Source organism: Panthera leo, chromosome A2, assembly GCF_018350215.1.
Source record: "Panthera leo isolate Ple1 chromosome A2, P.leo_Ple1_pat1.1, whole genome shotgun sequence".
Classification (NCBI taxonomy): Eukaryota; Metazoa; Chordata; class Mammalia; order Carnivora; family Felidae; genus Panthera; species Panthera leo.
Genome location: NC_056680.1, coordinates 69,929,962 through 69,951,755, shown reverse-complemented (window position 1 = coordinate 69,951,755; position 21,794 = coordinate 69,929,962). Strand labels below are relative to the sequence as shown.

Genomic DNA, 21,794 nt, shown 5'->3' with positions numbered 1-21,794 from the left:
AAACATTTAAAAGATTAACATTCTCTTACTGTTCTTTTGCTGAGTGCTTTTAATCATAGACCAGAGGTTCTCAATCGAGAGTGGTTTTGCCCCCCTTTGATTATCAGAAAGTGTGAGTTCCTCTGGGAAGCAGAAGTCAGGTTGCATTTTCTTTATTGGGCTTAGGAGATGTAGATAGTGGATCAATTCTCCTTTTTAACTGGTTCTGCGCTTACTTGTCGATTCTCTTCTCAACAGCAATAGTCTTTTTGTTGTATACTTTTCTATTACAGATTAGGGTCCGGAAAGCAGAGTTACAGTTTTCATTTTGATGACAACGCAAGAAAAGTACATTTCATGTTTTTTAGGTGTGCTGTTTCTGTAAACTTCACTAGAACTTTCTGATCCAAATTTTTAACAAACTGCAGAGATCTTTTCTTTGTTATAAACTGTGGAACAAGAGGTAGGATTTTACACACTAGAAAAAATAAATGTCATTAAGCAAATAGCTTTTTTGAGGAACTTAATACATCTCTATGTGTTCCGTACAAAGTGAGTAATGACAAAATTTAAAATAGTACTGGCCTAAGCAGTTGCTTCAGGTTATTATTAATGGTTTTGCATATTACTCATGGGGCTTTGCCCCATTGTTAGCCCAGACTATAAGCAGTAAGATCTGCTTACTAGTGATGTCTGATAATGTTCTCTGACCAGTACCTGTATTCACTCATTCAGTCCTCACAACAGACTTTTGAAGCTGGTATTGATATTATCCCCGCATTGTAGTGAGGAAGCAAAGACACAGGGGGATTAAATAAGCTACCTAGGTTCACATAGGTGCTAAGGTAGCCTAACGTTCCTGCTTCAAGGGGTTGTCAATATCCCTGTAATCACACAAACATTGCTCCCACAAAATGACTTCCACTATGACAAAAAAATACGGAAAAAAAGAACCTTGGGACAGACGGCCCAGGGCCTATCAATCCTCAGGGTGGCAGAGAGCATGGCTGGGCCCCCACCATCCATTCCAGGCCTCTTCTTTTCTCCAGTGCTTTCCTCTAGTGCAGAATCCTGTCCCTAAAATTTGTATTTCTCAGACTCCTGTGCAACCATGTCCCAGATGCACACTGGTCCCTTCATTAGGCGCACCTGTGCAAGACAGGGAAGGAGGCAGCAAACTGTGGGGTTCCTCCTCCTACTGGTTAGCCTGTGGCTGCCTCAAACATGGCTTTGGAAAGTTCAGCCGTCCACCACAGTGCCTTGCTATCCACTCACTCACTTCCTGGGTGATGTGGTGGTGGCAGGTACCCATCTTGCTACAGGCTGGTTGCTCTCTGTGGGTGGAGAGGCAATCGCTGTGGCCTGGGAAGCAGCCTCTTGCTGTCCTGCCCACTGGCCACCGCTGCTCTATGAGGTTCTTGAGCTGAGCAGTTTCCATGAGGCCACTCTGAGTGAGGTGGAAGCAGGGCCTTGGAGAACCAGTTATTCTGGGGCTGTTCCCAGAGACCCAGCCTGGAGTCCATTTCTCTAGGAACCCAATCCTCTGCATTGAATCCCCTTCTGCATAAAATATCTGGAGTGATTCTGTTTCTCTGCATCTGACCCCCACAATACACTTGAATTCCCAAGCAAAGACCAATAACTTTTCCAACAATTGGCAATGAATGCCTTTGGGGAAGGAGTTGACCTCTCAGCACAGATGGTTCAGGCAGGAATATCGACTATTCTTTTTTCTTATGTGCTATGTGTTATGAAGTATTATAAATGTAAGAGAATAGGCTATTTATCAGGACCATTGACAGTCTTTTAAAAGGTGTCATGTTTAATTTTTTTTTACGTTTATTTATTTTTGAGACAGAGAGAGACAGAGCATGAATGGGGGAGGGTCAGAGAGAGAGGGAGACACAGAATCTGAAACAGGCTCCAGGCTCTGAGCTGTCAGCACAGAGCCCGATCCGGGGCTTGAACTCACGGACTGAGAGATCATGACCTGAGCCGAAGTCGGACGCCCAACCGACTGAGCCACGCAGGCGCCCCAAAAGGTGTCATGTTTAAATGTGTACAGTGAAGTGTATCTTGTTTTCTTTAAAATGTGTGTTATTTTGCTATCCTCATTAGTCTTTGCAGATTCTTCCCACCTACTCATCCCATCCTTTTCTCCTTGAGGTTCTCCTTGTGCTGCTGTGGTTCCTTAATAGTTAACCTATTCTTAAACTTACTATAGTCTAATGGAATTGCCTGTTTTCTTGAATAGGTCCCCAAATCTATTAGAAACTTCCCAAGAACATAGACCATATCTTGTTCACCAGTGTGTCCGCAGGGTTTAGCACAATGCCCAGAGTGGAGGAGATACTTACTGCACATTTACCTAATGCATGAATGAGCATCCCTTCTAGATATTATTTACAGGGATACCTGATCATAACTGTTAAAATGAATATTCTGGTGATCAGAGTGGAAGATTCAAGTAAATACCTCTCCTTAGAGAATTGCTATAATGAGGCAAATCTCTACACTGAAAACCCAGGGAGCTAGGAAAATATTATGCCTTTTTGGCAGAAATGAGGCAATTACGGTAAAAGACATATTATGCAATCATCTTAGTAACCCAACCAGGGCTGTGAGCACACACTGTGAATATTAAGACTGGCAAATTTTGCAACCAAGTGATTTTCCAGGGGATACAGTGCCTGCCATTAATGAAGCAGAGATAGTGTTGCTGTGCCCAATTATCTTTACCAAAGACAAGATAGCCAAAAATGTGCAGTCAACATGGGAGGGCACAAGCACGTTGACCAGTTGTCTCATTTATTCCTCCACTAGGAGGTCCCAGTGATTAGTACCCCACCCCCATTTTGTAGGGGAGGACCTGAAGATGTAGACTCGATGCCATTGGTATATGGCACAAAGAGCCTTGATAACTGAGTCCTTTGCTACAAGTCCTGCCTTCCTTTCACCTCCTTCTTGCCTGTTTTCCCAGTCTAGGCAGATACAATCTTAGTTGCAAAAAGGACAACCATGACCTTGCTCCTCTTGGCAGAGCTGGAACTTGGAGCCTGCTCTCAGGAACCCCTGAGTTCTGTTTTTTCGTCTTGTCACTGCAGTGGATCTGGATTCTCAAAGCCACAGACCCATCTAGCTCAAGTGTTTACTTTCTGCCAGGGCCCCATAGGTAACCAAAGTAAAATTCATATCCCTGTCTTAGCCTTCACTGAAAACATGAGGTCTGGAACCAGAGAGGGGGCAGTCAGCTTCTCCTTCACAGATCAGTCCTCTCCAGGAACGCTGTTCCTGTCTGGACACCAACTTTAAGGAGGATATTGGCAACTGCAATGTGATGAGCAGAGAAAGAGCAGGAAAGGAAAAGTACACAGTCCCCCACAAGCTCCTCTTAGTGCCTCCATGCAGGAGGCTCTCCGTCATCTTAGGTCCTGGACACCACATCAAGGCCTCTCTCTGCCCCCTCCACACCCATCCTCCATCTCCACCCTTGTGGCTTCTTATCCCTCAGTGCTTCCCTGAACTCCAGGTGGCCTCCCTCCTTCAAACTCCCTGTTAGAGCACCCTGTTCTTTTCCTTCCCATCCCCTATCACAAATTGTAATAATACCTTTATTTCTTCACTTAGTGTTTAAAGTCTGCATCCTCAGGGTGCCTGGGTGGCTCAGTCAGTTAAGTATCCGACTTCGGCTCAGGTCATGATCTCGAGGTCCCTGAGTTCGAGCCCCGCGTCGGGCTCTGTGCTGACTGCTCAGAGCCTGGAGCCTGTTTCAGATTCTATGTCTCCCTCTCTCTCTGACCCTCCCCCGTTCATGCTCTGTCTCTCTCTGTCTCAAAAATAAATAAATGTTTAAAAAAAATTTTAAAAAATAAAGTCTGCATCTTCAATTGTTTGAAAGCTTTAGCTCAGAAAGGACCATATTGAGTTTGCCCAACACCATGGCTCTTGCATTTTTCCCAGCATGACAGACGGTTCAGTCTTGATAAGTATCTGTTGAATGAACAAATGAATGCATGAGTGCATGAAGGATGGATGGATAAATTCATGGATGAGTCCCAGGTATTAGATGATGACAGGTATCCAGGCTGGAGAAGAGATGCTATAAAGTGGGGTCTATGAGAGCTGGGCCCCAAACAGAAAGTGTGATTGAATGTTTTCTTTATGCCTCATTCACAAACCCAAAGCGAGACCAATTCCTGAAAGCTTTAGGAGGAAGATTTTTGCACTCAGATTTCACACACGTAAAGACTATTCAAAAATGAAATGGCCTGCCATAGAAGCAATTATTTTCTGTTTGTGGAAGTGTTTGCAAACCAGCTAGATGATCGCAGGAGTATTGCAGAGCGGGGATTTGCTCTGTATTACAAAGGGTTGGTCGAGAGGGTACCTGAGGATACTTCTAGCTCGCTGATTTGGATTCCATGTGCTTTTTCGTCTGTTGAGTTAGAGATAGCATTAATAGCCTTTGCTCTTTTTCTTTCTTTCTTTTCCCTAAATATGCTGTTAGCTGATACATTTTTCTGCTCTGCTTTCTTTCTTTCATGGGAGTATAGATGAGGTCTTGTCAGAAAACTTTTTGGACTATAAGAACCGTGGAGTCAATGGTTCTCATCGGGGCCAGATCATCTGGAAGATCGATGCCAGCTCTTACTTTGTGGAACGTGAGTACTTTTCCCATTCCTGTTGCTCGCAATGGGGTTCAACTGTTTCAAGTCCTTCGTTCTATTGCATTGCTTCCCTGAGAAATGTGCTGTGTAAGAGAGGCATATGTTTAATGAAATGCTTAAAAATAATGAAAGGTGAGATTTAGAGCATTTGGGCAACAGCCATACAAACCAGCCCAGACGGCCATTCCTTTTGTTTCAAAGAGATGTTTGGTTCATGGTCATTCATAGGCCTCTGGATTCAGAACCTTTTGGCTCAGATCTTTTAACTTTCACTCCGTGCTCCTCCACGTGCTCTCCAAATTTGCGATAGTTGCCCCTTCTGTATCCTGTAGTGCAGTGTTGGCTTTGCTTGAGCCAGTTCTTCAAGACTCCCTGATCATGGCCCCAGAATATTGGGGATATTCCACACTTCACCCTGATTTTTGGCTCTGGCCATAATTCCCCAGGATGGAGGTGATACGTTACTACTACTGACCTGTTTCTTTGATTCCTGATCTACTGATATCTCTGGGTGTATAAACTTGTCATCATGTATTTTACTGAGATATTTCCTAAAATTTTATGCTATCTTTGAAAATAAGTCATTTTTGTAGGTAAGGAAGGATTCTTTTCAAAAATCCCCATACTGGTGCATTTCCCATTGCACAAGGAAATATCTATGTGGGCCTCATGTTTACCAACTGAAGGAATGCACAGAATACCCTTATCTGCAAGTTCTTCCCTTCCCACTTGGGTATGGGAGAGTGCTAAATGTACAAATCCCTCCTGCATCTTCTGGTCCATAGCAGGGATTCAGTCAGTATGTCACTTTTGAAAGGTAATGATGGAATAGTCCCTTGTTCCAACTGTCCAGTTCTCAGAGGAAAGGATACATGGCCAGGAAACTAAAGTCTATAATCATTTGACTTGTTCAGGAAAAACTACAGGCTCTAGCATATTTTGCTCCCATTTTTATTTACTCTCATTTCCATTTGTTCACTTAGTAAGCATTTTGTAAGACCTACTATATTCCAAAAACCAGAGATTTGAAGATGAAAGGTCTGGTGTCTGCACTTTAGAAGCTTTTGGTGTCTCTGCTCCTAGAAATGACACAAATGCCCCCCTTTTTTATTGGCAAACATATGTAGATAGGAGATTGATACTATCAGATGTAGAGGGGACATGATTTTATGAGATGTGGTTGGGCCCTTGACTTTGGTTTAGTCATAATGAAGTTCCCAACAAGAGATTCCCTTTTCCTTAGTATTTATCTCCCTGTCTCTAGCTTTTCTCCTCCTAATCCATTCTGATTCTGATACCAGACAAAATGCCTTTATATTCAACTCTGATACTATCTGCTCAAAAGCCTCATGGCTCTGCTTTCTGACTACATCAGCTGAAACCTCTCTGCCTTGTTGCCAAGCCCCAACAAAACCCACCCTCATCCCTCAACCCTATTTCTCCACCCTCCCCAGCATGCCCCCTTTGCCCAAGTCATGCCAGTATCTTCCCCATCCCGAAAATAGCATCGTTTATCATAAAGGACATAGGTGGGCTTGATTTGGGGACAAAGACAGGTTCCAGCTAGTAGTACTTAATATGACTTCCCAAATGCCAGAAAGAACAAAAAAGGTAAAAACTTGCATTAGCAATGAATATTAAACACAATAACTGACTATATGCCCTGATCTGATCTACATTGGAAGTTTGGTAGGAAAGGACTTCTTTACTACACACCTGTTTCCTTCTTTGGAGTTCCAACTAATTGGGAAATCGACACCATTTAGGGTCAAAATATAGTCTCAGCTCAAAATGGTGCAGGAATGAGCACAGCTTACAAGTTTTTGTCTTTTTAGAGTCAAGGAAATAAGTACTAAGGATAATGTGAAATCTTATGAGCTAACGTAAAAAAGATGAGTCTGTGTATAAAGTAATCTAGCAATAGTGCCATTCTTTCCAAAGAAGTTCTTTTCAAGATTTCCAAGATTTCTGTGACATATAGAATATTTTTTGTATATTCGTCTCAAATAACAAGCCATATCATATAATTGTCTTCATGAAGAAACACTTTAAATACCACTAGAAGATATTATAATATAAAAGCAGCTCTGTAAATTACAAAATATATTGCCATAACTGAGTGCAAGTGTATTCAAACTTGGTTAAGTAGCAATGTTCTATAGTAAACAAATGGTTTGCCACGTCATATTCAAAATAACTAAAAATCGAACACTTTAGAAAAATGGAATTTTATAAGTGTTCTGGTGCAAAACTGAGACAATCTCACTCTGCAGTATCCCTGTTGGACTAGCAATATCTCAGTGTTTTAGACAAATGGATGAAATTGAGAAGGCGGATATTTACATTTTGCAAATACATCAAAACAGTGCTCAATATACAAAGAATGTAAGATTTTGTACAAATGTAATATAATTTGTCAAAAACTAAAAATGTATCCAGAAAAAGATTAATTGAGTTTAAAAATGATTAGAATATTAGCTCAGGGCACACATATAAATCAAATAAATTAAAATGCTGTGATGGACTATAGCTTTAGGAGTCTGAATGCATTAAAACTATAAATATGCTGTGTGAATTTATATTTTAATGTGAAATCACTTATATTTTCAAAAATGTATGATTGAAAAAGTGCCAAATTAACAAACAGGAAGAGATTGGATGTACAAAATGTTCTAATATCACTATCTTTCATTAATGCAGCAAAGTATCAAAGGTCCTCTTGCTATAATAAAAATGCAGAACACAGTCCATTAACCAGAAGTTTACAGAAGTTTTTGACGTTAATAGAAATAAGACTCTTGAAGTCTCTAAATAGTAATAAACACATTAATCTAATTGGTAAATTATATCTTCTCAAAATTAAAAATTATTTTACAAACTTTGCACATAGGCCAGATTTTAAATGTTGAAATACAACAGGAGGTCATTCTTTCTATCTGAGGGTTAAATTAAAGTAATAAAATAAATGGGGTTGTTATTTCATTTTTATTTTCCGTTTTTGTCTTTATTTTTTCCTTTTATTATTTCCTTTTATAAGAGTAGAGATACATCACTGATTACTTGGAGTCTATAATGTTCTAACAGTACATTTCTTCAGGGTTATGATTCAATTTAGAATTAGGTAATTGCTGTTGATTTATACAATTTTTTTTAAGGTCTGGCTAAATCGGATTTTGAACGTACTTCCAAATTAGGAACATTCAAAACAGATTATTTTCTGCACTCTTTAAGGAATTACATGCATGATAAAACACAAAAGAAATAAAACCTGAATTGTTTCCTTTTCTCTGGCATAACTTTTCCCTAGTGGGCCCCTGGCGGTTTGACTATACTAATAATTGCTGTAATATGAGAACTGCAAAAAGATGCAAATTTTAACACGGACAAAAGAAAGAACTAGTGAAGTTTCAGCTTTACTCATCCTGATCAAATCTTAAAATGCCGTATCATTATAGTAACTCCATTACTATTTTTTAATATGTGTAGTCAGGCTTAGAGCAGGCTAGGCTTAATCCTCAGGAGTCACCACAGTCCTTGCTGATCGTGTGCTCCTATCAGAACTCCTTCAAAATTGGGGCTTATGTTGCCCAGAAGCAATGACAAGGGTGATGATTCTACAGGGAAGGCATCTTTGTGTTGATCCTTGGCCCAAATCTGTTCCATGTAGCTCCCTGTTCATTGTTGCTCCCCATCGGTAGCAGGAAGAAAAATGTGCCTGCTGCCACCACTAATTACAGCCAAAAAGAGTTTCTCCCGAAGGGATCTCCTTTCTCCACCCACTTTTGTGTTGTGTCCTGTTATCACGGTCAGGAGCTCTGCCTTCTCACAGCTGTCTGGATGCCAACCAGAAATCCACAGTCCTTTAACTGCTCTGCCTTGCCTTGGTTTCCTGCCCCTGCTCAGGTCACTGGTCCTGCCCTGCTCCCACATTGGATCCTTCCCTACTGTGTCCTCATTTCCAGAATCACTCCCTGACTACTGCCCGCTTTGATTCTATCATCCTGCGTTTGTCAGAATGTCCGTCAAACATTAGCACATTCCCAAGATCCTTTTCCATCCATCCTCCCAAAGTTAAAAAGCACACAGTGGCCCCTGATTATACTTAACACCAAATCTAAGCACCTAGTTTTTAATGACACCCATTGAGCCTGGTGAGGCGAAATTTACACAGGTGGGAGGGGTCAGCATTTGCCTCTCAGTCCACACTTGAGCAAGGGGCTTCCCAGTGAGAGACAGGTGGGCTCAACATCAACCCCGGTGTGGCCCGCTCTGTCTCTTCATCTGTACAATGAAGTTAATGTGTACTGCCCCCAGTGCAGCCCCATAAGGATGGGTGATTCACCCAGTGAAGGCCAGGTGTGTCTGGTGTAACCAGATCCGCTGTGTAAGAAGAAGGCTTTGAGTTAGGGATTGCGGTGCCACTCGGAAAGGGAGTCAGATCAGCAGTGCACATTGCACTTGGCATTTCTCCTCAGGGAATGGACAAGGGGGTGTCATGGTGACAACTGTGTGAACTGAGTGGCTTTATTCGGAGAGTTTTCTGTGAGAAATGCTTTGCAGCTAGAGTTGAAGACCGAAAGCACTGGAGGAAAAGTAGGGCTGCAGGAGAACCAGCTGGCTTCCCCTCATTAGCATTTCTGGCACAGCTTTCTCCTCTCCAGTAATGCAGCAAGAGCAAGGGCCAGTCCTCCTGGAGCCAGGAGGCCACCCAGATCCATGATTAGACACAGGGGTCTCATCAGGTGGACAATCAAGTTGGTTCAGGTGACACATTGTTACAGCCTTTTATTTGAACCTGAGCATATTTTCACCAGCACTGCTCTGCTGTTGGAACCAGTATGGCTGAGAACTGCACTGCAGGCTGCCATTTTCAATCACTGTTTTGTGATTTCCAAGGAGGTGTCTCCATCTGTACTACAGTAAACATTTGAGCCATAGACTTCAAGCCCTCAGGAAGTCTCAAGTCTACTTGGGGAGACTAAACATAACCCCGGTACTCATGCTGCTTCACAGGTTTTCTGTGAGGAACAAGAATGGCTCCATAGAAATATTTGCAAGATAGTGGACATTAATATTATTATGTCATCTTATAATAATAATCCATAGGAATTATTATCCATAGGATTATAATTATCCATAGGATTATAGGAATAATTCTATAATAATTCCCAATAATTATCCATAGGATTATAGGAATAATCCATAATTCCTGGGACACCATGACTATCTCCATTGTTCATCCAGTTTAATACTGTCCCAAAGGGAAATCATGGTCAGCATTGTACTCTATAACATACTGCTTATGTTCTTACTTATATTTCTTCAAGATTGAGGAAAAAAATGGATAGTTCACAGCAATACTCCTAAAATTCATTTTTCTCTGTCACCACACAATTCCCCTGGTTTTCCTTCCACCTAAACTTCTCCATAAACGTACTCCTGGTTGTAGCTCACACTCAAGGTGCTCTTCTTCCCTTCCTTTTTTCCTTCACATTTTGCTTTAGAAGCCTAAAAGTGATCGTTCTGGAGATAAATCTCTGGGAGTGGTGGAGAAAGGAACCCACGTCACCAAAGACACAATCACTCACTCTTCAATAGACCAGAGTGAAATGGTTGGAGATATTCACATAATCATACCATCTTGGCTGCCAAGCCAATCTAAGTGTGCAGTGGTTCTGGCCGAACAGGGCCAATAAAACGATGGGACTGTGGCAGTGGAAGGGCAGGGGTCCAGGTGGGAAAACAGGACATACAAGTAAGGAGACACACACAGCCGGCTTGCCCCCAGTCTACCCAATGTGAGAAGCCAAAGTGTTGGGTGCAATCACTTCTTACCATGTCGAATATTCCATTACATCAGGGGCAGCAAAATTGATCTTCAGTCCACAGAAGTGTTAGTCTATCAGATTAAATAACAGACCATACAAAGAGTGACTCAGCATTATTACAGAAAACAGAAAGATATAACCAGTCAATTCAGATTTGCAGCAATACAGATAGTGCTGACTTCTAGTTGGATATGTGTCAGATTCTCCCAATGACATGAAAGCTCTTCATCAACACAAATAAATGGTCAGGCCCTATTATCACAGACTGGGACCTTTCTGGATGAGTCACCATGTCAGTAAAAGAACATACAGATTCACCTGCCTCTCTTAACCCTATAGTGCTGGAGGCCTCTTGGACTGTACTAGTCTTCAGGACCTCAGATCTAGAGGTAGAGGCTTGGTCCCTGCCAAGGCTCTTGCATTCTAGTACAGGAGACTAGCACATACCTCTTATAGTGTCCCATATCAGTGAAGACGGAGGAGCACCCAACCCAGCTTTGGGGCACAGAGTTAATCATCCCCATACATAAGAGGAGCTCATAGGCAGACTGGGCCAGTGGGAAGGGCTGTGTTGGGGGTCAAGTGTAGAGAGGTCATTTCAGGAAAGGGACAGCACCTACAAAGGCATGAAGGCATGGGGAGTGGGCAGGCGGGGATAGGTGAGAGTTAAGACAGATTCCTGACAGAAGGAGGAGAGGAAGAGGAGGAGGGGGAAGAAGAGAGATCATCAAGTGTGGAGGACTAAGTGTGGCCACAGATTCCTTGACAGTCCTCTTGAGAGGAGGGGTCCATGTCTCCTCTCCCATGAGAGTTTCCGTGCTGAAGTGATGCTGTGCCAACTTCCAGGCCCAGGCTTTAAGAGACTCTGGTAGCTTCCACTTCCTACCCTTTAGAATACTCACTCTTAGAACCATGAGACAGCAGTGCTGTAAGAAACCCTGGTGGCCACGTGAAAGGTTGCATAGAGAGATGGTTCACCAGCTCAGCTGCTCCAGCTGTCCCCATCCAAGGGACGGTGGGGTGCAGCCCGGCTGTTATCCATGGCAACAGCATGTGAGACCCCCAAGGGAGAGCTGTCCAGCTGGACCCAGTCACCTCACAGAACCTTGAGAGATCACAATATAGTACTGTTTTAAGTTAAGTTTTTGATTCCTTCGTTACGTAGCAAGAGTTGCCATAGCACCAGAGAAATGGAAAGAGTGGGGCCGTGGGAGTCAGGGAGGAGAACCTATCAGAGAGGCATCGTCAACACAACCTGGTGAGTGCCAATGGAGCGGTCACGGGAGACATGGTCTGGAATGCATCTATGCACAGTTGCCATATGGGGGCCGTGGTGGTTATCTTAAAAAGAAAATTCAACAAGCTGATGAGAAAGAGTAGGGTGAACAGTTCATATCCTGCCTTGCTCAGAGCGATCCTGGTTTTGGCTTTGAAAGTTTCCAGTCCCAGGAAACCTGTCCATCCTGGGCACACTGGAATGGTGGTGGCCCTCTGGTACATCTGCACTGACAGAGGAGAGCGAAGTGTCCTGGCGTTCCTCCAGTGAGGAGGCTTTGAGAGACTCTGAGGTGGAAGCATGGGGAATAGGACTGAGACGGGCTTGAACATGTGTACAGAATGAGGGGAAGGAGCCATAACATAAGAGCTCTCATTGATTTAGTACCCAGTCGTGTCCACTTTTTTACACCCTATTATGCTGATGACAGCACCATGAGGAGGGTGCCAGCACCATTGTTTCTGAGGAGAAAACAGACATGGTAGTGTGTGTGGTACAGCTGGGGTATGAACCAGCCTCACCTGCTTGTGCTCATCAGCCCCAGGGAAGAGGTAGGGGATGTTGGATGTTCGATGGACCAGGGCCCATAAGCAGTCAGAAGGCACTGGATGCAGAGAAAGTTAAGAGCCCAGACTTTCCTGGAAGTCCTTGACCTGCTAGGGACCAGGAGACTGGAAGTGTGGTGGGGCAGGATAGGGACAGGACTTGGGGTCAAGACGTGTGTGCTGACCACCTTATAGCACCCCTTTCCTACCGAAGGGATATAAGAAGAAACTGGAAAGACTCAGGAGTGATTTTCACCTGTATAGGTGTGGTGGAGCAAAATTACCACTCTACAAAAAAGACTCTCTTGGTCCCTCTCAAAGCCACTCTGTACACAAAATGAGTCTCTTTCTCTCCATGCCATAGACACAGGGAGCTAGAAACAAGCAGGGCTGCTGAGATTCTCCATACCCCTGCCTCTGGACAGTGCTTCAACAAGAGAAGGAGGAAGTATTCTGCCCATTTTAATGTCCATGAGATGGGGCGTGATAGCTTTCTCCTAAAGGCCGGTGTGGGACAAAGCAGAGAGACACCGCGTTTGGCAGGAGAATATGTAGGGCAGACAAGGGAACCTGACCTAACTAGGACGCTGTGTCTGGACTTGCAGCCAGGTGGGTGAGGCCATGTCTGAAGGGCATGCCCAGCTGATTACCGTGATGTCCAATTAGACAGATATAGCAGATGGGAATGAAGGCGGCTGCAGCCATCCCACGGACGGTGGCCTGTGCTTGTCCCTGGGGACCTGAGCCTGGCTCATAAGATCTGATCCCTGAACTGCCATTTGGGGAAAGACTGATGTCCTGAATAGAGGAGTAATAATAGTAATAGCAGAACTGAAGATCTCTGAGCTCTCCTGATGTGCCAAGCACATGCTGAGCACCCTAACATGTATTGTCCCATTTAACCTTCATGAGAACCCTAGGTGGCAGATAATACTTTCCCTTTTTGTTGATAAGGAATCTGAGGTGCAGGAAAAATGCAGCTGCTCCACTATTCACAGGGTGGGACCCGTCAGACCTTGGCAGTGTGACCTTGGAGCCTGCTCTTTTCACTCCCGTGATGTCCTGATAAGATCAAAGTAGGCCAGAAGGGCCACCACCAGGAGGATGGAGATTCAGTGCAGGGTTCTGGTCCCATGGGGGGTGGGGTATTACATCCAGGTATCATATCCAGGCAATACACTGGATGGAACTTTGAAGTTGGAGTCAGCGCTGGGGGCTTACCTCCCAGAGTGACTGGCAGGGGATTATTTGGGCATCAAAATGGGGACCCAGATGTCACTGGGATAGTAAGTCCTTGACCAGAGGAAGGAAAGTAGAAGTGATTAACATATGGCCTTCCTCCTATCCATATGATTCTGAGTGAGGGGTTCAGTAAGCTCCACCATAAAAAGCTACAGAGAAAGTTCAAATTAGAAGACAGATGCTATCCAAGATGTCAGTTACTTCCCCACACATAAACCCAGAATCTTCTCCATTTCAATATAGTTGTTATGTGTGTATGAATCTCATTTGTATATGCATTTTTAAAGTTTACTGATTCCCTACAGAAAATTTGAAGAAAAGATCAAAGTAAAAATCACCCATAAGTTCAACACGAGATAATATTTTTAGAGATTTTTTTTATCACTAGTAGCATCTCCCTAAGAGGGGCCTAATAAATATTTATTCAATTAATTAATGAATTACTTAAGCTAGTGCTCAGAACTCCTGTGTAGAAAGCAAGAGACTCATGCTCAAGGACAACAACTGTTATGTCTTATCTTTCCCACAAGTGGCCTCTGAGCCATCTAGAGGAAGAAACAGGGAAATATGGGTGAGGGAGAGAACCAAGTGGTCCCTGGTCAGACACATATGGCAAGTGGGCACCACAAAAACGGAATACAGCGTACAGATATGTCCAACTTCTTGGAATAAGGAGGGGGCAGAGAGGTACAGCCTTTCATTTTTTAATTTAAAAAAATTTTTTAAAATACTTATTTATTTTGAGAGAGAGAGAAAGGGAGAGGGTGAGAGCGGGGGAGGGGCAGAGAGAGAGAGAGAGGAAGAGAGAGAATCTCAAGCAGGCTCCACACTGTCAGCACAGAGCCAGACTCAATCCCATGAACTGTAAAATCATAACCTAAGCCAAAATCAAGAGCCAGAGGCTTAACCAACTGAGCCACCCAGGTGCCCCCCACCTTTTAAAGAAGAGTTATTCTGCTCTCCAATAAACATGGCTCAGTCCACACTGGGAATCTGACCAACCAGTTTAGTGATTAGCAGTTCCTCCTTTGATTAGTTAGAAGCTGATGCTAGACAAGCAATAGGAAGGGAGAACTTTCCCTTTTCCACCTCATCCCCAACTTACACTGCTTCCTTTTGACCCATTGAGACTTTCAGCTGAGTCTACGGTCAGGCACAATTGTAGGTAGTGTTCTTGGTGAGGACAGAGACCCACAGAAGTAAGGGAAGCCTGCCTGAACACCATGTGTGCCTCCCTAGACACTTGTCACTGCTCCCTTGGACCTACCTGGGGCCAGTTCAGAGGTCACTCCCAGGAGTTGCTGTCATCAGCCAAGACAGGTCTCTTCCAAGTCAACTCCAAGGCCATTTTTGAATGATGCCAGCGATGTTGTCCACATGGGCTTTGTACAGCCAAAAAAGAGTTCAGAGTTCATATACTATATAAATAGCACTAAGTCCTCACAATTTCTCATTAATCCAGACCTCAGTATCTCATGCATCCCACCTTCCCAAAATTCCAGAGTTGATATGGTACCCAAGAATACTGCAAAACCCACGAACACCCACAAAGTCTAGAAAATACAAACACCTTGTCCATTGTGGCAGCTGCTAATTCAGCCTTGTTTCCCTCTTTCCAAGCAAAACCAGAGTTTGCAGGTACTGGGCCACATTCAGACCCACGTTGCTACTGCCAGCTGTTACCTGAGAGAAGATGGCAGACGAAAAGCAGAAAGGAGGAAGGAGCTAATTGAGTTTCTTTCAACTTCACCAGAATGAGCTCCAATCTCTCCTTAAAATCCTTAAAATCCAAACCAGAGAACTCATCTTCTAAGAGATGATCTGTGTCATTATGCCTCTCATATCTTGGAGAAAATACAGTTATAAATATCACACTGTCTACTAGAGAATGGCATCTATGAAACACTGCTATTTTTATACAAAATCTAGAAATTTGAACCTATATATTCAAAGCCTTTCATGAGACTTCTATTCCTTATATTTAAAACCTCTCTCTCTCTCTCTCTCTCTCTCTCTCTCTCTCTCCATTAATAGTTACCCTAGAATAAAAGAGCCTTATTTTACAGTGTGGGTTTTCCATAACAGAGGACATGAGTTTCTAGTGAACACTAAACCTTTAAGGCCCAGCTGACCCTTTAACAAAGGAATAGATGAAATAATAACAATATAAATAATACAAAGTATTTTTTTGAAGGGGAAGAGTAGATTACATTAAAAAAAAAAAACAGTAATAGAAGGGCAAAAAGGCAAAAAGGGTAATGGAACATGGAAAATAAACAATAGTCAAAATAATTTATCACGAGACTGCACCCTTTGTACTGCCAGCCTAATCACAGGTAGTTCTCAAATTGAATAAAATACATTTTGGGCAAACTCAATACAAAAAATGAACATTAAAACATCACAACCAGTTAAATGGAAGCTCTGGATACTTGACACAAACTAAGTGACCTCATAAGCAACTGCACAAAGCAAATTTTTACAAGAGATGGACTCTGATAGAGGATTCGGCTCCTGGGGTCTCATGAGGGTCCCCAGTTGTCTCCATCACCGGCTCAGCCCAGGGGGCCCTTGGGGTCCCTGCGCTCAGCCCCTGCAGCGCCCTCTGTCGGCGACCGAGTGAAGAGGAGCAGGAAGAAGGTCCTTTGCGCGTGAGGCTGCTTCTGTCCCCATCCCACCAAGGCTGGAAAGGAGCCAGAGAATCCGGAACTCAACTAAAGGATCAGAGTGTCCTAAAACTCTTTGTATGAGACGCAAGAGAATGATGCGAAGCTTATAGGCAGCTCCAAGCTGCAGCGGGCAAGAAGCTAAACCAGATGCAAGATAGTAAGAATTTCATAAAGCCTGTGTTTCCCGCCACCTGGAGAAAGTGTAGAAGTGACAGGATAGTTATTGGGATGTTTATATCAAATTAGGACCGTTTGTAAGACGCATGCCCCTCTTGCTTGACCACCTCTGACACAAGCAAGAGTCTGACCTTGGTGTGTTCGAGAATCTTCTGTCACCCCTCCCACCTCCACACACTTTCCTCTAGGACAGTTCTTGGTCATCTGGTATAGACTCATCTCTGAGCCTACCCTGAAAAAGATGCTGAAATTTCCAGTTCAGCCAAGTGCCTTGCACATGCCGGTCTGGTGGAACGCAGGGCTCTGCCATCCCAGTAAAGGCTTGTGCTACTAGCCAGGTTAATATTTCTGTGTTTTATGGGATGGCATGTGTGCCTCATTCATCACTTTTTTTCTCTAATGGCTGTGACTCTAACCTGCACCATCATACCACACAGTGTCTGTAGACTTTCTTTCTGGATGGCCTCTCCAACTCAGCTGTATAGTGAAGATCAAAGCTTCCAACTCAGAAATGAGTTTTTCCTCAAGTGGCAACAATTCCAGTAAATTCCAAAGCTGAAAATATTTTTTTTTTTTCATGAAATCCGACACCAGTGGAGTGCATTGTTCCTTTCTCAGGAATTTGCTTGCTGTAAGGCTGCTTTTTTTTTTTTTTTTTATGTCAGAGGTCCCTAAAAGGGACCCAGCATTCATTTGCTGTATCCTAGGTTTCAGAATCAACTGCACCTGGGAAAAGCAGCAAATTCAATATGCAGCATGCCAGATGGCCTGGCATGTCTATATGTGCTTTGAGCTACCACGTCCTGTGTGCCAGGGAGCCAGACTGGTGGGTGGGCTTTCCTGGGCCGGAACTGCAGGTCTGAGTATTCCTGGCCTGCAAAAGTCTCCCCACAGAAAACTGTGGTCCCATCTGCAGCCGACCACGTTAGTCCTGACTGAGCATCAAATTGCGAGAAAGCTTAATGTCTCCTAGAACCCAAGGGGAAATTGGGTAAAGGGAGAAGAGAGGCACCCTGAGGGGAAACATTTTCTACTAGGGACAGAGCAACATTTTCTACTAGGGTGGATTCCTGTACTTCTTACCAGAGAAGCCCACCTCTGAGGAGTCTACCTTGTCGTGCAGCCTATTCACAAGATTAAAACGTGATTGTCTGTGTTATATGATTCCAAGAGACCCATTTTGGTAGGTTTCTGTGAGCTGTGTCTCTGGAGCTGGTAATGCATCAGTCCTGTTACATATAGCCACAGGAATGTCTGGTGACCATGTATCAGAAATTACACTGCCTCATACTACCATCCCTAAGATCTGTGCATGGTCAAAGATATACCCTGTTAGCCTAAAGGATTAGACTACCCTCCTAACCTCCTGAATAGCCATAGGTATGAAGCTCTGACCTGCTTTACTGTGGTAGTGCATTACTCACACTCCAATGTCATAAAAGCTATTTGTCACTCAGGTCTTCTGAAATAGGCCCCTGACACTTGTTTGTGGTTCTTACCTTGATCTAGTTTCATAAGTCAATATTCAAAATTCTCTTACTGATCAGAGCAGTTCATTTTAAACGTCAGGCTGAGATTGCTTCCCTCCTGTACCCACACACTTTCAACACTGCCCTTCACACATTTAAACCTCTTCCTAATATATCCTTGTACTTCATGGCACCACCAATCTGGAAAAAGTTGGTTAATACCTGAGAAAAAGTACATGCTGCCCTGAAAGACCTCTAGAACACACTCCAGCAGGTCAAGACCTGGCTTAAGACATTTGTTTTTTTTTTTTTAATTTTTTTTTCAATGTTTTTTATTTATTTTTGGGACAGAGAGAGACAGAGCATGAACGGGGGAGGGGCAGAGAGAGAGGGAGACACAGAATCGGAAACAGGCTCCAGGCTCCGAGCCATCAGCCCAGAGCCTGACGCGGGGCTCGAACTCACGGACCGCGAGATCGTGACCTGGTTGAAGTCGGACGCTTAACCGACTGCGCCACCCAGGCGCCCCAAGACATTTGTAATCAGCATAGAATATAGGGAAGGGTCTCCATCTGACCCTTTCCCTTTATGCCAGGAGCTGTACTTTCTACTTTCTGGAACTTTCAGTCTGTCAGTCCTTCTGATTTACGTGCCCTACCTCAATCCTAAGGAACTCAGTTCTCCAGCATCTGACCAGTCAAGAGCCTTCCCACTACTTGGACTAACATGCAGAGACCTACCCCAGTAATCCAGATTTAGGGATAAAAACATGTGGCACAGAAGGTACTGGAATCTGTGGTGTCATAGCCAATCATGTACACTTGGCCTCTGAGGATCTGTTGGGATCCCTGCTTCCAACTTGAATGCCCCCTGGGAGGCTTAGAGACAGCTCATCCAACTCCACCCAGGAGAGATAACACAAAGAAGGTCAGCAGCTAAGTGTTGCTTTTTCATTTTCAGATTCTCTATTTTTCTAACTATCTCTCTCTCACCAGGGATTTTTTAATTTTATTAATCTTTACAAAGGGCCAGCTTTTGGTTTTCTTGATCTTCTGTGTATGTTTTCTGCTTAATTCGTTTCTGCTCTTATTTGTAATTTTTATGATCTCCTTCCATCTACTTTCGTTGGGTTTAATTTGTTGTTGTTCTTCTAATTTCTTGAGATGGCTGCTTAGCTCATTGGTTTTTAGCTATTCTTCTAGATGTATGCACTTAAGGCTGTAAATTTTCCACTAAGCAGTTTTTGTTTTGCTTTGTTTTGGTAAAATTCTAAGTGAAGCATAACACAAACATAGAAAAATGCACAAATTTAAATGAAGAGCTTATGAATTTTCAGAAAGTGAACACATCCATGTACATAGCACCCAAATCAAGAAGCAGAGCTTTACTCACATTTTAACCCATTCTGTTTCTCTTCCCTCCTTCCTATACATTGATGTGTGTATGTGTTTTTTATCTTGCATGCTTTTTTTTTTTTTTTTTTAGTTTTTATTTAAATTCTAGTTAGTTAACATACAGTGTAACATTAGATTCAGGTATACAATTCAGTGATTCAACACATCCACACAATAGCCATTGTTCACAAGTGCCCTCCTTAATCCCCTTCACCTATTTAACCTGCCCCCCCCCCACCACCACCTACCCTCTGGTAACCATCAGTTTTTCTCTATAGTTAAGAGTCTGTTTCTTGGTTTTCCTCTTTTAGTCTCCTATGATCATTTGTTTTATTTCTTAAATTCCACATATGAGTGAAATTATATGGTATTTGTCTTTCTCTAACCAACTTATTTCACTTAGCATAATATTCTCTAGCTCCATCCACATCCTTGCAAATAGAAATATTTCATTCTTTTTTATGGCTGAGGAATATTCCATTCCATTCCATGTCTCTGGTATGTGCTGTGTGCTCTCTGCTGTTGTATTTTGGCTGCTTTATCCTTCAGACTGGTCATCTGCAGAGGCTCTCTTTGCTTGCAGTAGGCAGTGTTTTGTCCTTGGCCAGGATGTGACAAGTTTTAACTAGGTGTGCTTGGTCTGCTTATGAAATCAGACCTGTCACCACCTCTACTGGAACTGAGACCCTACAGAACTGTCTGGTCAGGAGACATGGTGTGGGCAGGAGTTTCTGCTGGCCTTCAGGGAAAGGGACCCACCATGCTGGGACTGAGGTACACTTACAGGAGAAGGGCAATCTTGCCAGAGCACAGAGGTGTAGGACTTAGTGGAAGCCAGCGAAGCAGTCAGTGTAGAGGCTGTGCTTCCTCCCACGGGTGGCTCGGTGTTTATGCTGAGGAGTGGGGAATAGAAATGGTGCCAGTCAGTTCTTTAGTCCTTGAAGACGAGTCTCAATGCATGTGGCATCTCAGGGAAGCACTTCAAGAAGAGTGAATAATCTCCCCTTGTGTGTCCCAGGCATTTTTCATTTCATTGTTTCCACACTGCCCCCAAGTTCTTTGCCTGCCTTTTCTCTAGGAGCAGTGCAGTGCCCTCTGGGCAGCCAGAGGGCACTATCCCAGCCAAGCCTGCCGACTTAAAACTCAAGACTTCAGGAATGTAGTGTGGGCAGGGACCTGTGCTCGTCTTCTGGAGGAGCCTCTAGCTGCACTGGGACTGAGGGAGGTTTGACTGAGAATGGTAGTCGCACCAGAGCACCGGGGCGTAGGACTTGGAGCAAGCAGGCTAGGCAGCCAGTGTCAGGGCCAAGCTGCCCTCCTCAGGTGGCTCTGCACCTATGCTGAGGGGTAGGGGGAGGAAATGGTGCCAACCATCTCCTTTGTCCCTGAGAGGTGCCTCCATAAATACTACCTCTCAGGCATATGCTCCAAGAAGAGTTAACAATCTCCCTACTGTGTCCCAGGTGCTCCTCAGATTGCTGTTTCCATGCCATGCCCCATATGCCCCCAAATTGCTTGCCTGCCTTCTCTGTAGGAGAGGGGCAGCACCCTCAGGGCTCTCCCAGCCAAGCCAGATCTTTAAAACTCCAGTCTTCAAGCCCCACTGATTACTAGAACTCACAAAAATCAGCCCCTCTCGCTTTCCCAGACAATGGCTTTGGGGAAATATTCTCCTGTGTGTTCCCCTCTGTACCCCACTCTCTCTCGCCTTTCTCCTCAACCACGGCTCTCCCTCCTCTGTGGCAGCCGCTGTCTGTTTCAGTCCCAAACTGTGTCTCCACACCTCCTACCTTCCTCCGTGTTGGCTCTTCACTCCCTCTGGTTGTGGAGTTTGTTCTGTTAATCTTCAGGTTGATTTGATAGTTATCCAGCTGTGTCAGAGGCACTAGACCAGCCTAGGGTCCTACTGCCACTGTCTTAGCTTGAGCCCCACACATCTGTGTTTCTGTCTGGGATCATTTTCCTTCTAAAAGGAAAGAGCTGTTGCCTGGATGGCTCAGTCGTTAAGCATCTGACTTTGGCGAAGGTCATGATCTCATGGTTCATGAGCTCGTGCCTGGCTTTGGGTGAGCTCGAGCCCTGCTTCAGGTGAGCCCTGCTCCTCTCTCTCTCTCTCTCTCTCTCTCTCTCTTTCTCTTTCTCTCCCTCTTTCTCTGCCCCTCATAAGATTCTTTCTCTCTGCCCCTCACTCACTTGCACACTCTCTCCCCCCGCAAAAAAAAAAAAAAAAAAAAAAAAAAAACAATAAAAGGAAAGAGCCTCTTTTGTGTACTTCTTTTAGTGCAGGCCTACTGGTGATAAATCCCTCAGTTTTTGCTTGTCTGAAAACATCACTATTTGACTTTGACTTTTGAAGAATAATTTCATAGTTGTATGAAATTCTAGGTTAGCTGTTATTTTCTGTAGCACGTAAGAATGTCATTTCTCTGTCTTCCAAAAAGTCATCTGTTTGTCTCTGTCATTCCTTTGAAAATAACATGGGGTTTTCTTTCCTTCTGATGCTTTTAAGACTTTCCCCTTTTTCTTTCATTTTTAGCAGTTGAACTAT

At 43.7% G+C, this 21,794-nt stretch overlaps 1 protein-coding gene across 1 annotated transcript in view; it reads left to right on the top strand.

Annotated features, from left to right (window-relative positions):
- HECW1 (HECT, C2 and WW domain containing E3 ubiquitin protein ligase 1) overlaps positions 1-21,794 on the top strand; it is a 401,044-nt gene that overhangs the window by 168,663 nt on the left and 210,587 nt on the right. The window contains exon 7 of the mRNA XM_042914353.1: positions 4,533-4,640. Coding sequence (XP_042770287.1) covers positions 4,533-4,640 — 108 coding nt within the window. The remainder of the gene's footprint in view (positions 1-4,532; positions 4,641-21,794) is intronic.